The sequence below is a fragment of the Echinops telfairi genome, unplaced genomic scaffold, assembly GCF_000313985.2.
Source record: "Echinops telfairi isolate 266 unplaced genomic scaffold, ASM31398v2 ScPeMD7_38;HRSCAF=143, whole genome shotgun sequence".
Taxonomy (NCBI): domain Eukaryota; kingdom Metazoa; phylum Chordata; class Mammalia; order Afrosoricida; family Tenrecidae; genus Echinops; species Echinops telfairi.
In genome coordinates, this window is record NW_022103936.1 from 749,550 (window position 1) to 763,067 (window position 13,518).

Below are 13,518 nucleotides of genomic sequence, written 5' to 3' on the forward strand. Positions count from 1 at the left end.
CAGAGGATTTATTTCACATTTGAGGGACATCCAAAAGGAAAATCACCAGTTGGTTTAGGTGAAAATATGAAAATTTCAGGGAGTGAGTTGCTGAGCATGGGCAAACCACAGATAAGAAACAACAGGTTATAGTGCAGGTGAATGTTTTAGTGTGGTCACAAAAGGGAAGGTTAAAGAAGTGGGGAAGAGCTTCCAGTGAATCCAGAGAATCCAGGCAGGCTATGGCATTTATAGTCATAATCGCAAAAAGCTTTCAATATATACTTTTAAAACAGGTTTAAAAATATCTATGTTTATACAAAGTTCTCCTTGGGACCCAAGCTGAAAACAAGAATGACAACCGAAGCTCTTTCTTTAGAAACCCCTGGTTCGATTGAAAGCTTCTGGGTCATTTGGGAAACTAGTTAAGAGTGCTTGGTTGAAAGATTCTTGTGACTTTGTTTCTTTAACCTGATTGTGAAAACAATATATCTTCAGGCCATTTTACACCAACAGATTTGTGTCAAACCCCACTTCTTAGAGGTGTTTTCCTTTCACATCCTGGTGTGACTGCAGAAAAATATTCCATTTGTTATTTATCACTTATAGCTATTAACATAGTCACATAACACAAGGGTGTTAGAAGTTTGCTTTCAAACATTTAGAGTCAGGTCAACAGACTGGTAAAGATGAGCTTCATTTAGCAAGAGTTTTGCATTATTCCATATTTTAGTTTTGGTCAAAAGGCTTTATACATTTCTCCTTTATAGTAAATACATTGAAAGAATTAATTTATGACCTCAGTAAGGGACTATGTGCTCTAAAAGTTTACCTGTGCTTTTATACCTCCTAATATTGACCATATAGGAAATTAGAGCTATGAAACAATGTATTACAAAGACCTGTAAAGATTTTATAATAAGAAAATATTAACTTACATACCGTATATACTCGTTCGTGTGTAAGGCGAGTTCTTCAGCACATTTTTAAGGCAGATTTTGTGGTAAAATTAGGTGCCTCGGCTGATATTCGAGTAAGTTTATACTCGAGTATATACGGTATTAACTAAATAGTTTTGGGCTTACCTTTCACATACATTTTAATTAAAATTGTCACTTTTTATATCTTTAAGTCTTCTAGTACTGTTCAGCCAAGTTCTTGTACACCAAAGGAGAAAATTCTTGTTATTGATGCTGCTGACTTTGAAGCCTTGAGTAAACGGGCATGGACAGACGTACTTCTTCAGATATACAAGGTAACTTTTCCACTACTGTTTACTGACATTTTTTTGTTGAGTTACTTGAATAGGTTCTTAGTTAAGGGAGTATAGGCTATATTCTTGTAAAAGATTTTTTAAAACACAATGGCTTAAATTAGATATAAATGCATTTCGGATCTATAGAAAAACGAGAAGTTCAATACTAGTGTGATAGCTCTTCCATGCTCGGTACAAGGCTAGCAGCAAAAGTCTGCTTTCTCAAAAAAAAAAAATCAGAAGTGGGAAAAGGTATTTTGGAGGGCAAAATTCCTTTTAAGGATGTCTTCTGTAAAAGGCATCATTTCCATTTGATATTTCATTTGGCACTTCACGGTCACATGGTCAAGAGAGTTATAAAGGAATTGTGGTACTGAAAGGAAGAATTAAAGAATGGATTTTGAATCAAATTATGGTCTAGGATACAGTAGAGTGTTAGTATAAAATTACTGTGGAGAGATATTAAAGACAAATCATAATAGTGCAAGGCAGGATTAGGATGTGATAAAACTCTTCAACTTATTTCATGCTAAATTGCATTTACATGTGTTGTTAGATAAATGTAACATAAAATATTCCTTTATACATTCTCTTTACTGCATAAACAAATCCTCATTTCAGTCCTGAGATTTATTTCTTAGATTTTTAAATATGTCACTATAGCCCTTGTGCACTGAATATGGCGGAATATTTTACTCTCTTCATTCTTTAAATGCTATTTATATGTAACCTCATTTAACATTGCTGATTAGAAATCCCCAGTTTGGAAGCTAGGGAACTAAAGCTCACAAATACAATTACTTTCTTCCAAGGTCACATGATGGTGGCTACTTGAAACAAATTGTTATACATAAAGCGCATTGTTTGCTTGTTTTCTGCTGAAACCCAGGATCTTAGGGTCCTTCTGGTGACCCCTGGCAATATAAATCTTCCATTGAAGCCAGAAGCACTTGCTAATGAAGATCAAAGATTGCAGCTTTCAGTAGAGATTACAGCGTAATGTAAAGAAAACAAAAGCCCTCACAATTGGACCAAGAGGTAATAATCATGACAGATGGAGCAAGAAGACTGAAGGTGTCACGAATTCCTTCTTGCTTGAATCCACAATCAAATTTCATGGAAGCAATAGTCAGGAGATCCAAAGACCCATTGCATTGTGTATATCTGCTGCACAAGACCTCTTTAGAGTGTTGAAAAGCAAGGATGGTACTTTGAGGATGAAGGTATACCTGACCCAAGCCATGGTATGTTCAGTTGCCTCATGCATGTTAGAGTTAGACATAGAGTAAAGAAGACTGAAGAAATAATCCAAGCATTTTCACTATGGTATTGGTGAAGAATGTTGAAAGTACTGCCAAGGGAACAAAAACAGATTTGTCTTGGAAGAAGTACAGCCAGATTGCTCCTTAGAGGCAAGGATTGAGACTTCATCTCATGTTACTTCGGACATATCAGGAGAGAGACCAGTCCCTGGAAAAGATATCATGTTTAGTAAAATTAAGGGGCAGCGAAAAAGGAAGGCCCTTGACAAGATGGATTGGCACCGTGGTTGCAACAATGGGCTCAGGCGTAGCAACAATTGTGAGGTATTTCATTCTGTTATACATATGGTTGCTATGAAATGGAACTGACTCATCGACACCTAACAACACCAACAACATTGAAGTAAGACTGATCCAGGCTTGTCCTCTGAAGTTCCTTCTGCATGATTCCTATTTGTTCCTCCTTTGTTTCTCTTCTGCTACTTCCACTGACTTACTTAGTCTGTCCTGCTGGATGTTAACAAGAGACATCCTATTGTTCCTCAAGCCATTCTCAGCAGAAGATAAAGGGCTATTTTTGACTCTTTACCAATCTGAGAGATGGGAAAGGCGTTCTCTTTTTCCTTACCTCCAAGATGCATAATCTGTCATTTTGGCCACTAATAAAGAGGGACTATTCCAAAACAAAAAAGCAGTAAATACCCAACCTTAGGGGTGTAAATTACAGGTATATGTAATTATTAGTATTTCTGGTTAATTTGTAAACTGATCTATAACAAAATATGATTGAGGAGAAAGCAAGATGAGTCAAAATTGTTTCCTTAAATTGGTTTTAGAATTCCCTATGATATTAGTGCCTCATAATGTGCAAACACATGTACTTTACACATGTAATAGAAAATATTTCACTTCCCTGGCTGGCCATTAAGTCTGGATATGCATGTATGTTATAAATATATGTGTGAGAAATATCTATAACTTCGTTCTCTTAGAAAGAGAAAGCTCATGCGGTAGGAAGAGTGATCTTTTTGTTTTTTAAAAAAATGAATTTGTTACATAACCTGGAGACAATCAATTTTAGGTGGATTTTGATAGAGCACAAGCAAGTGGTTACACTATGAAAGGATGTTGCAAATGAATTCTTATGCGTATGACCAGCAGTGTCCTTCCTTGTCTTAATTCAATGTGAAAGGACATAGTGAAAATTTTAAATACTGTAAAAGTAAGGTTTCTGAGTGACATAAATTCATTGTGACCTATGTGAATTCAAGAACCTATGTTTTTCTTCTATTTTTACTTTTATTATTTTTAAACTGTTTTATGAGCACTTCATCCACATATCACACAATTCAGCAGTTCAGTCCAGGATCTCATTTCTAAAAATGAGATATGCTGGCTATTTCTGAGACATGTACTCTCACTTATGGCTAGTGTTTTCCTATTGTATGTAATTTCCATTATTTTCTATGGTTAGTTCAAGTGGTCCATCCAGGAATGTTTTCCATCACTCAGATAGGTTGCGGTGGTGATGGTTTGTGCTTTCAAGTGGATTCCAACTCCTAGGAAGCCTATAGGACGGAGTCAGACTGCCCTGCATGGTTCCATAGGCTGTAATCTTCCCCAGAGCAGATCTCCCACTAAACTGCCCAGGGGTTCAAACTGTTGACCCTCGCCTAGCAATGGAATGTTTGACTATTGTGCCACCAGAGTGCCTTCCCATGGATGTATTGGATATAGTTTTTTTAGGATTTGAGTAGCATGATTTTCATGTGGTTGTAAATCAACCAAGTCTCAGATGTTGGACTTTTATACAGGATTTTTGAGGGGGAAATATGATTTTTTTAATTTTCAGAGGCTGACTGCACAGATATTCTTGTGTAGTGTGTACATAATTATTAGTAGGTAATGAAATTTTACTTACATACTGCTTGCTAAGCCTTGGCTCAAGTACAGTCTGTATCTCATCAAAGTAAGAGTGCCACTGAGTGCCATCAGGATAAAATGTACTCAATGGCTGTTTATTTTGGAAGAACATTGCCATGTCACTCTTTTGAACTTGATTAAATTGCCAACTTTTCAGTTAGCAGCCAATCATATTTGCACCATAAAGAAAAAGAACCATTTTACTTCTAGTTAAGCCTTCAAATGTGAGGTCCTTTCAGTTTTTATTAGTCAGCCATCTTGATGATGATGGCCCAATACACTGTCTTCAACTGACTTCGCAGTTAATTTGGTTTTGGTATACTTTAATTCCTTTGACTTAATGGTATAAGGGACTTGACCAAGTGTCACATTCTAAGGAATCCTTAGAGTCTTAAGGAAATGTCACAGACTGACTATTAATGCCATCCCTCTTAGCACCATAGGATTATTGAAGAAAATTCTTCAGAATAAAGGCAGCTAGCTAAATAGAGTAAACAAAACCATAGGTATCTCCTCATAATACAAACATAGAATCTTTCATTTGTTTTTTGTGCCAATTAACAAAATCGTTTAAAATAAGCAAAAAATAACTTTAAAATGTAGTCACCCAAATAAAGTGATGAAATTCACGTGGAGATGAAAATACATAAAACAATGATGGGATAGCATTTAATATATGCAATTATACTATTATTATCAATACTTTCTTTAGTTTATCATTATTGTATTGGGGGTCTTCAAAACATTCCGTAGTAACAGAACAGGATAGGCAGGAACTATGTTTCATCTACTGGCTTTAACCTGGGTGCCTTCACTCACATTTCTTGAATCAGCTCTTTAGCAAAAATTAGGAACATATCCAAATAACTTCCTGTGAGCAGCAAAGGCTTTGCTAAGTAGAGATCACTAAACCTGAGTTACTCACAACTCATAGACTATTTGCAATAGCTAGCAGGGTATCCTGGTCTTTGTAGTTCTTCACACCTTCCCTTGACCTTATGTTTGTGTGGTTTCAATGTTAAATAACAATTACTAACACTTCTTGCACTTTTTGTATATTTGGGTGTGCATATGATGGAGGTTTGCCCTTTATATGTGTTTTTATTCTTTATGTCATTTTTCTATGCACTTATTTTTATACTGCTTTACAAAACTCGCATCCCATGGCAGAATGAAAACAGACACGCTTTTCAAAAAAAAAAGAAAACAGACACGCTTTTCACCACCAATTGTTTGAAGAGCACAGCTGTACAATTAGGTATTCAGGGTAATGGCTGGCCCTGTATTAAATATTCTAGCCAAGTTCCACGCAGGTCCATCATTAAGCACACATTTTCAGTTGAGGGTCACTTGCAGCTCTTACTTCACTTATCGTGTGGAGATGACAGATGAATTCAGAGCCAGCTGAAGTTACTAGCTCCAAACATTCCTCTCAGCCGTGCTTAGGTGATTCATCATTTGATATTTCCTGAGAATCACCATTAGGTGATTCATCATTTGATATTTCCTGAGAAAGGGGTGAAGGTCTTTTTCAAAGACATAGAATTACATTTTTATAGAACATGGTATTGGAAATTTAGGAGCTCTAGATCACATAACTGTCAGAAATAAAGAAAACAGTCCTGTTACACTACCATCAAAAATGCATGTGATGCAATTCATTTTTGTACAATGGTTATACTCAGCTAGCCATATGACAGATAAATAGCTAATATGCAGAAATGGATTTTTTCCCCATGAGATTTTAAAGTTGTTCCCAGGGTAGCAAATAAAAGAGTTTGAGGACAACCTTGGGTCTTTTGTATCAGTGACCATTTGTGTCAATCCACAGTAGAGATATATAAAGAAAAGTGAGTACCTTTCCAAAGTTACAATTAACATTTACTTGACTATAGAAGTAGTTGTCTTAGATTTCTCCCCAAATCAAACTATGAGACAAGTATTTCCATGCAAGTAGTTTATTGCAGAAATTATTCCAGGAAATATCTCATGTGGAGAATTTACACAAGTAGTAGAGAAGATAATGAGGCCAAGAAAAGATATTCTTTCCAAACAGGTCTCTCCATAGGCAACTAATGCTCAGTTCCATTGGAGAACTCTTTTTTAAAAAATTTTAAATCATTTTATTGTGGGTTCTTACATATATAACAATCCATAAATCAATTATAACAAGCAAACTCACACCTATGTTGCCATCTTCATTTTCAAAACTTCTTTCTACTTGAGCCCTTGGTATCAGCTTCTCATTTTTCTCTTGCACCCCCACCCTCGTGAACCCTTGATAAATTATGTACTATTATTATTTTTCATATCTTACGCCGTCCACGGCATCCCTTCACACACGTTTCTCTCGAAGACATCACATTTATCCCAACTGGAATAAGAAAGCTGGAGCATTTCTTTAACAATTTCCTTATTTTCTTTGGTTTGGGCTGCTTTTCACAGGTAATCAATCCTCTGACACTTGCAGGCTTGACTTCCTATGGACCACAAAAGGGGCACAAAAGCAGTCCCCCTACAGAGACACTTGTAGGTGTTCACAGTAAACACCCTTCAGAATGTGTAGGGAAATGCTAAAGGAATATGGGCAGAGCATCAACAATAACTTAACAACACATACCACTCCAGTTTTAATCTTTGTGCTCGTGCCTTTTGAGAGAAGTAAATTTACATTTGCAAACCAAAAGAAGAGTTCTATACTGTCCTATAAGGCCATTATGAATTGAAATCTACTCGATATCAGTGATTTTTGTGTATGTTTTTAATTTTATAAAGTCCCTAGGTGGCACCCATGCTTAAGCCCTTGTCTGCTAACATTGGTGGCTCAAATCCACCCAGCAGTGTCTCCTAAATAAGGCCTGCTGACCTGTTCCCATAAATATTCTAGCCAAGAAAATCCAGTGGAACAGGTCTACTCTGTAACATATGGCTTGACCATGGCATGGAATCAACTCAGCATCAAAAGGTTGTGTTCATTTCATGCTTGTAAGTTAAAATGGTGCCTTATAGACTACATGGTGACAAAGCAAAGAGTCTGGAATTTTAAATAAGTATTAAGGGGCGTCTTATCTATTTTTGTATTTCCTGAGTGGATTCATTTAACAATTATGATACCTTCATTTATTTATCTAGGTTTCATATATTTTCATGTACTACTCAAATATTAATTTATTATTTGGACATTTGAGGCTAGTAAAATTTATCTCTCTTGTTCCCCCAATTTCAGGTGTTGGTTTTGTCTCGAGTTACGCCACACAAGGGCAGTAGTACACCCCCAATACAGTCACAAAGTACACAGCGAGTGAATCCGTGCTTTATATCCAGTAATGTATATTCTACTTCTGAAAGAATTCTGCTTAGTTGGCTGAACACAAATTATGAGAATGGCCGACATATTGTATGGAAAAAAGATCGTACAGGTGAGAAAGTTATTTATATATATATATGATATATTTGCTTGAGATTAACCATTGCATAGTGTATTATGACAATGTGGCAATGAAGAATTGTAGGATGACAGTGCAGGAGGAGCTGTGGAATAGGACGGAAGATCCAGAGATTCTGCACCTAACTCTAGTATTTATTTTTGGTTCTGCCAAAAGGAGATTTTTAACATCTTCAACATCAGTTTATTCGCATGTAAAAAGGAAATTATAAAAGACGTATATTCAATTTATTGCAGAGAATACATGAAGTCTATAGACCTACTCGAGAAATGAAAGATAGCCTTATTATTGTTGATGACATTTTCAAGTACAACAATTATTAGATTTAGATAACAAATACAGTACAGATTAGGATAACTAATATACAATTCATTTATAAGTTGAAATTTGGCTAAGCAATATCCTATATTTATATTGTTATGACATCTTTGGAACATGTTAGGCTTCTAAGCTAAGACAAATAAGTGTCCATAGATAGGCCAGGTTCAGTACTCAGTTGGCTCTCCATAGTTCATCTCTTGTGGTCAGTTTCTTAGGGCATTTTAAAGTAGTTTAAAGACAGTTATAAAGAGATTAAAAAGAGACACTTATATTGGTATTTGAGCTTAGTACACATTAATATTTGTTTGAATACCTTATAATCAAATGGTATTGAATATAATTTGACTTTAAGCTGCAACTTTATAACCATATCTGTAAAAGTGTATTTGACCTATTCCAATTTAATAAACAGCAAAATGTGAACATGTAGTAATTAAGGTGGGCTACACAAATACACATAAAACTAGTTGGATTACTGTGGAGTCTACTTTAATAGGAGCATTATAAAATATGTACATATATTATAAATAATGTGTTTATTGGTTCTAAAAATCATGGCCATTCTGGTTAATCAATAGAATGATCTATGCAAGTCTTCAAAAGTTTCAAAGAGTTTTCAATTTTCAAAGAGTTCACTGCATTTAAAAAAAATAATATATTCTGGGCACTTGCATGTAGCTACTTTTGAACACACAGAGCCTCTCTATGTTTGTAAAGCTTTTGTACTTCCTAACCCCCTTGTTGCTGCTTGCCCGTTAAGTGGCTTTTGACTCACAGTGACCCAGTAGTGTTTCCAACATTGTAATATTTATGGGAGCAGACTGCTACATCTTTCTTCCTTGGCGCTGCTGATGGTTAAACTCATCATCCCCTTTTTGGTTAGCAGCTGAGAGCCTTGCCATTCTGCCGCTGGGCCCTCTTTCAGTTATCCCTTCAAGCTTCCATTTTTTGCTTCATTCAGGTCCTTCCCCAAATGTCTCCTTCTCTGAGAAACGTTTCCAATATTCTCTAAAATAGCAGTCCCTTCAGTCTTTCCTTTTACTGCTCTGATTTTCTCACTAGCAAAATTTCAAAATATGTTTATTTGTTTCTTCTCAGTCTCTTTCAGTAGAATTTAACAGGAAGGATTTTATAGTTTTTAAAAAATCATTTTACTGGGGGTTCATGGAACTCTTATCACAATCCATACATACATCCATTGTGTCAAGCACATTTGTACATTTGTTGCTATCATTCTCAAAGCATTTGCTTTCTATTTGAGCCCTTGGTATCAGCTCCTCATTTTCCCCCTCCCTCATGAACCCTTGATAATATATAAATTATTATTATTTTGTCATATCTTACGCTGTCCGACGTCTCCCTTCACCCACTTTTCTGTTGTCCATCTCCCAAGGAGGAGGTTATAGGTAGATCCTTGTAATCGGTTCCCCCTTTCCACCTCACCCTCCCTTCACCCTCCCGATATCGCCACTCTCAGCACTGATCCTGAAGGGTTCATCTGTCCTGGAGTCCCTGTGTTTCCTGTTGCTATATGTACCAGTGTACATCCTCTGATCTAGCCAAATTTGTAAGGTAGGATCGGGATCATGAGAGTGGGGTGGGGGTGTGGGGAAGCATTTAGGAACTAGAGGAAAGTTGTATGTTTCATTGTTGCTACACTGCACCCTGACTGGCTTGTCTCCTCCCCGCGACCCTTCTGTAAGGGGATGTCCAGTTACCTACAGATGAGTCTTGGGTCCCCCATCTGCACTCCCCCCTCATTTACAATGATTTGATTTTTTGTTCTTTGATGCATGATACCTGATCCCATCAACACCTTGTGATGACACAGGCTGGTGTGCTTCTCCATGTGGGCTTTGTTGCTTCGATCTGTAAGTTTTTGTGTTGTTTTGTTTACACTGTTGTATTCCCAGAGAATAGACTAATTCCTGAAAATGAACAGGCCTCTACCAAATATTGGTTAAATAAACAAATGAATGCACAGACATGTGATTGTGTATTACTTTACCAGTCTGTACTATCTTATCCAAATCTGTCTTGGAAGAAATACAGCCAGAATGCTCCTTAGAGGCAGGGTGGCCAGACTTCATCTCATGTGTTTTGGTCATGTGGTCAGGAGAGACCAGTCCCTAGAGAAGGACAGTAGAGGGGCAGCGAAAAAGAAGGCCCTCAGCAAGGTGGACTGACGCGGTGTCTGCAACAGTTGGCTCAGAGACATAAGAGCAATTGTGAGAATGGGGCACGACTGGGCAGTGTTTCATTCTCTTGTGCATAGAGTCACTGAGTCAGAAATGACTCGATGGCACTAACAATAGCATACAAATGTGGGGGTGCGGTTGCATAGTTGAGGTAAAGAAAGGAGCCACTTCCTGTTTTCAACATACAGTTGATGGGTACAGGCACATGTTTAGTAAGTGAGATGGCCCATAAGGAGGTCTGTGAAGTTTTCACTGAAATGTATTTGTCTTGAGAAAAAATAAAACTCATTGCCTCCAAATTTTACGTCCCAACATTGCAATATAGTCTACTTAACCCCACCTCCTTGGAAAAGTCCGATGGTGCTTAGAGCCTGATGTGGAGAATAGAGAACCTCACCTCAGATCCAATGAATGAGAAACTCTAGGTGTGCTAGTTTTGAGTATCTAATCCCTGTCCACCTCAGGCCAGGAAGATGCTGCTTTTACCAGCTCAGTCATCTTGCATGACCTTCTGAAATCGTAGATGGAAAATATCTATGGACTTTACCGAGAGTACAAGGATCATGCCTGTGTTTAACAAGTTTGATTTCATTCTCATTGTAAGGAGAAAAGCCACACATGTTGGGAAACCATGGGGCTTCTTAACATAAAAGGCTGTTAGTAAAGATGGGTTTATAGGATTCAGTTGTTGGTTGATTGATTTGGTGAAAAGCTCAAGGTAGTTGAAGTTTGCCATGATTTGATGCTGTAAAAAACAGCTGTTATTCTGATTGTGGAACTTATTAAAGGGGTTGAGAAGATTAGAGAGAAGCTAAATCTATAATTATTCAGATAGCAGGAGTCACTTATTTTAGCAAGGAGAGCATCTTTGATATTTTGTGATTTACACAGTGCAATTGTTTTTGTCTGTGTTTAAACAAAATTATGAGGTGGTCTGGTTTTTTGCCTTCACCAGAGTGGCAGGATGTCTTCATGTCTCATGTATCATGAGATTACTTATGTCCGGTAAGAGAATATAAAATGGCTTAGTGGTGCATCAGGGCAACTCCCCTCAACAGCTTAAAAAGAAAAAAGTTTATTCAAACTTTTGGTGACCCTGTGTGTTTCAGACTCCACAGGATTTTCCAGAAGCAAATCACGTGGTTCTTCTGGGTGCATTTAAATGACCAGTTTTTCCTTCAGTAGCCCAGAACTTAACCAATTGCACCCACAAGGACTCATATAAACACTAAAGCCTAGCATTCTCCCATGTGTCAGCAATTTTTTCTTCTTTATCATTGAATTCACCAAATAGAATATATTAAAATATATACATAAAATATTATATTATCTGAATTAATCAGTAGGAGTTGTAAGAAATGAAAAATTACTTTATTATTTACTGTTAACATTTGTAAATAGATGAGAGCATATATTTTAACAATTGATGCGTTTTAACATTTACTAAGATTTAGTGACCAATATTAAATTCCATCTACTAAAAATGTACCACTTAATTATTTCCCCATGGAAACAATGAGGAACATGAGAAACCGTGACCAAGTATTAATTGATCTGACTTAATCAGGATTAATGACTCAATTTTGACTGAGGTCTTATAGATCAACCCATCACCACCAAGCACTTTAGAGTCGCATGACCACAACATCGTCCAGTGAACACAAAAATAGCAAAATAAAAGGACTCGGTTGAGAAATGCAAAAGACTTTTCTACAAATAAGATGAGCAAATGGCCAGTAAACACATGAAACTATCCTCAATGTAATTATTAGGAAGACACAAACTGAACCGCAATAAGGTACCCCACTTCACATTGACTTGAAAGATTACATTAAAAAATTTCAGACTTTAGCATGCATGTACAATCATATATGAAAATTGGAACCCTCAAGCATTACTGCAGTTGTAAAATGGTACAATTATTTTAGAAAATAGTTGGAAATTTCTCTTAAATGTTAAAAATATATTTGCCATATTATTCAACAATTCCACTCATTGTTTCTACCCCAAATCATTGAAAGCAGACACACTCAGCATTTATGTACATATATACAGACAGGTGTTTATAAGCAAAATTATTCATAATAAACAAAAAGTGGCAACATGCTAAATGTTCATCAATGATGAACAAATGAACAAAATGGTATGTTGTACAATGAAGTATTTTTAATTTGCTGATAAAACAATAATGAAGTACCGTACCAATAAATGCTGCTACATGCAATGTTAAAATATTTTACTAAGGAAGATAAGCCAGGCATAAAAGGCCATATACTGCATGATTCCATTTCAAAAAATGTCCGGAATAGGCAAATCCCTAGTGGTAGAAAGATTAGTGTTTTCCAGGGGCTCAAGGAAGGGAGAAATGGAATTGATAACAAAAGGGCAAGGGGTTTCTCATTGTCATGATGAAAATATTCTAAAGTTAGATAGTGGTGATAGCTGCACAACTCTGTGGACATACTGTGCACTTGACCATTTAAATATTTACATTTAGGGTACAGTAATTATATTTTCATAAATATGTTTATTAAAAACACTACATAATAATCCCTTAAAATTAAATGTATATAGCAATTATGATACAGTGAATAAGTGACTGTACTTATTGCTTCAATGCATTAAATGATTTGATTATATTTTTAAAGATATATCTTTAATTCATTTGACTTCTACTTGCTACTTATTTATATTACTGCTTTACGTTTTCTGAATATTTCAAGTGATATAATATAAAAACATGTAACTTACAAATTAAAATGTAAAGATCTATGTAGTATCACTTGCATTTTCTGATTCCTGATACATTTTCTGATCCCTAATTATTGAGGCCTACATCAGACTTCTGGCTTTCACCTCAAAACTCAACCCGAGAACAATACTTCCTGTACTGTAATGTGAATACAAATTGTCTGGAGACTTTGTTAAACTGTTTTTCTGTGTTCAACAGTGTTGGATAGTGCGTGTAATGGTATGATCCAGCTTCCATTTAATTCAAGTGCTCCTGATACACACCACACACCTAGATATACCCTAAGGCACCAATAAATGGTGACAGGAGCTTGACAACAGCCCGGGGTAGAAGACAACGGGGTATTCACTTTGGGAGAAGAAGCTGGGGAAGAACGTTGACT

General features: G+C 36.3%; 1 protein-coding gene across 1 annotated transcript in view; it reads left to right on the forward strand.

Moving 5' to 3' along the window:
* The window catches only part of CFAP47 (cilia and flagella associated protein 47), a 223,362-nt gene that overhangs the window by 97,607 nt on the left and 112,237 nt on the right, over window positions 1-13,518 (forward strand). Inside the window, exons 32-33 of the mRNA XM_013008474.1 lie at window positions 1,112-1,234; window positions 7,646-7,832. Of these exons, the coding sequence (XP_012863928.1) occupies window positions 1,112-1,234; window positions 7,646-7,832 (310 nt within the window). The remainder of the gene's footprint in view (window positions 1-1,111; window positions 1,235-7,645; window positions 7,833-13,518) is intronic.